The sequence below is a fragment of the Monoraphidium neglectum genome (genome assembly GCF_000611645.1).
Source record: "Monoraphidium neglectum strain SAG 48.87 unplaced genomic scaffold scaffold05987, whole genome shotgun sequence".
Taxonomy (NCBI): Eukaryota; Viridiplantae; Chlorophyta; class Chlorophyceae; order Sphaeropleales; family Selenastraceae; genus Monoraphidium; species Monoraphidium neglectum.
Window position 1 is genome coordinate 1 of NW_014007646.1, and position 2620 is coordinate 2620.

Sequence of the window (2620 nt, forward strand, 5' to 3'; positions counted from 1 at the left end):
CTCCCTCCCTCCACCCTCCCTCCCCTCTCTCTGTCCCTCTCTCCACCTCCTCTCCGACACACTCTCTAATACTCTCCCCGTCTAACACACTCTCTAACACTCTCTCTCTCTCTTTGACACACACACACTCTCTCTCTCTCTCTGACTCTCTCTCTCTCTCTCTCTCTCTCTTAGTCTCTTTCCTTTTCAAGCCCACACACGGGTGCACGCCCACATACCCACGCACACGACACCCATGCACACCCACCACCCCCCCTCTCCCCCCACCTGGTCCTTCTCCAGCACCGGAAGGTAGAAGGTCTCGTTCCACACCGGCTCCAGGCTGTTGTTGATGTGCCGCGTCTCGTACTTGAAGTTGGGGGTCGTGTACACCTCGACAAGGGGGTCGCTCTTGCCTGGAGGGGGGGCGGCGGCCACAGCCGGGGGTGGCGGGGGACTCGCGGACGATCAACGCTCATCTGCGCTCCCTTTCCGGACTCGGCACGTCTCATCCTCTCACCCTGTCCTCATAGCCTTTGAATCCTGTCCCGCTTCTCAGCGGGAACAACTGCGCCCCGCAGCCCTCACCACGCCCCGCCGCCCCTCCCTCCTCGCGGCCCTGCTGTCCCATCCCCATCCCCATCCCCATCCCCATCCCCTGCCCCATCCCCAGCCCCAGCCCCACCCCCCCTGGTCCTACCGGTCAGCGTGTCGTAGCTCTTTAGGCCCTTGGCGCGTATCACGTTGACGCGCACCACCCCCCTCACGCGCCCCATCAGGCGCTCCACCTCCAGGTCTATGGCCGGGTCGTTCAGCGGCAGGAAGCCGTTGGACGACAGGAGGGGGATCTGATGGGACGGGTGTGCGTGTGTGTGGGTTCGGGGGGGGGGTGCAGTGAGGGTGTGTGTGTATGCATGTGTGTGTGTGCGCGTGCGTGTGTGTGTGTATGCATGTGTGTGTGTGTGTGTGTGTGTGTGTGTGTGTGTGTGTGTGTGTGTGTGCGCGCGCGTGAGAGCGCGGGCGTGCGTGCTGCGTGCATGCGTGCGCATGTGTGAGCATGTGTCGTGCGCATCCCCCATGCCTCCTATCTCACCGTGAACCTCTTGGGCCACAGCAGCATGCTGACCAGCCCCTCCTTCACGATGAAGTTCACGGCCCCAGTGATGGGCGACGTGATGGTGCTGCCGCCGGGCACCGACCCGAAGTTGAGGCGGTAGTTGATGATGGGCGGGCTGCGCAGGGCCACCGCCACGGCGGCTGGGCGCAACGGGTTGAAAAAGGGGTCGAGCGAGGTGAGGTGAGGATCGGGAAGTGCAGTGGGGCGTTTTTGTGGGAGCGAATTTTGTGAGGGCTTGCCCGCAGATCGGCAAGCGGAGGGCGGGTCCGCGTCTTCAAAGCACGAGACAGCCGCGAGTGGGGCAGCAGGGCGCGGTGCTAGCGCGCCGGGGCGTGCACGACACACGCCTGCGAGGCGTCTCGGGTTGGCGCGCGTGCTCACCAAAGCCGGGGATCGCTCTGACGAGCGGCTTGAGGATGATCTTGATGGTCGCGACAAACACAATGTCCGTCACCTTGGGGTTGAGCCGCGTCAGGTCTCTGCGGGGGTGCGAGAGGTAGAGCGGGGGACGGATGCATGTGGTTAGGGGGGGGAGGAGCGCGTCCTTGGGGAGGGGCGAAACGCGCGAGGTTGGTTAGGGGCGGACCGGGCTCGGCTGCGAATGTGTGCCAGGACCCCTGCCCGGCCCCCAGCCCCCACAAAAGGCGAGCGACGCGCCGCCCGCCCGCGCCCGCGCTCCCCCGCCGCGCGTGCGTGCGCTAGCCGCGGGCGCCGCCCACCCTCCGACGGGCAGCTCTATGCCCAAGGCGATGTTGGCGTCCCCGCTCCACCTCACGTCCACCTCCATATCAATCTCATCCTTCTCCTCCTTGACGGTGATGCCTGGCAGGGGGTTTGGGGGGATGCAGCGCGCGTGTGTCCGCGTGCGGGTGTGTAACGTGTGTGCGTGTGAGTGTGTGTGTGTTTGTGTGTGCGCGCGCGTGGGGCCGCGCTCAGCTGCCGAGCTGGCCAGGGCGACAAGGGGTCGGTGCGGTGCATCCCACTGTCACGTTGCCGTAGCCAACTGGGCTCCACAGGACGCGCTGGTCGCGCCCCTTGCGTCGGCGCAACGAGGCCCAGGGGCTCACCTTCCACCCTGAAGGGCGCGTCACCAAACGTCAGCTCCTGAAAATATATCTTCTTGATGACGCCGGGGGGCCTGGCGCAGCGAGGGCCGCAGGGCGCCGTTACCGCAAGAGTGGCGCGGGCAGGGGGCGAGGAGCAGGGCGTGGCAGGATGACGTGGAATAGGGAGGACGAGCCAGGGCTGGGGCCTTGCTTGTGGCCACGCATTGACGTGTGCGTCTAGGACCGAGCGGGCAAGGGGCCGGCGGGGTTGTGGACCGAGAGGCACCGATGGGGCTGGGATGCTCCCGCCTATGCAAGGCAAAGCTGCCCCCCGCCCTGGTCGCTTCACCCTCGAACCCTCCCGCCTGGACCCCTGGTCAATGCCAATCACGCCTCCCTGCCCTTTGGCACCCCCGTGCCCCACACCCGCTGGCAATCCCGTCCCCCCACCTGCCAATGTACACCCTCCCGCTCACAC

At 66.1% G+C, this 2620-nt stretch overlaps 1 protein-coding gene across 1 annotated transcript; it reads right to left on the reverse strand.

Annotated features, from left to right (window-relative positions):
- Positions 1-267: 267 nt before the first annotated feature.
- On the reverse strand, positions 268-2367 carry MNEG_16104 (hypothetical protein; the record flags this gene model as incomplete). The annotated part of the gene is made up of 7 exons (XM_014035425.1): positions 268-395; positions 680-827; positions 1073-1236; positions 1478-1575; positions 1816-1918; positions 2164-2234; positions 2333-2367. Coding segments are annotated over 7 exons (747 nt in total), but the record flags the coding sequence as incomplete, so codon positions are not given.
- Positions 2368-2620: the final 253 nt, after the last annotated feature.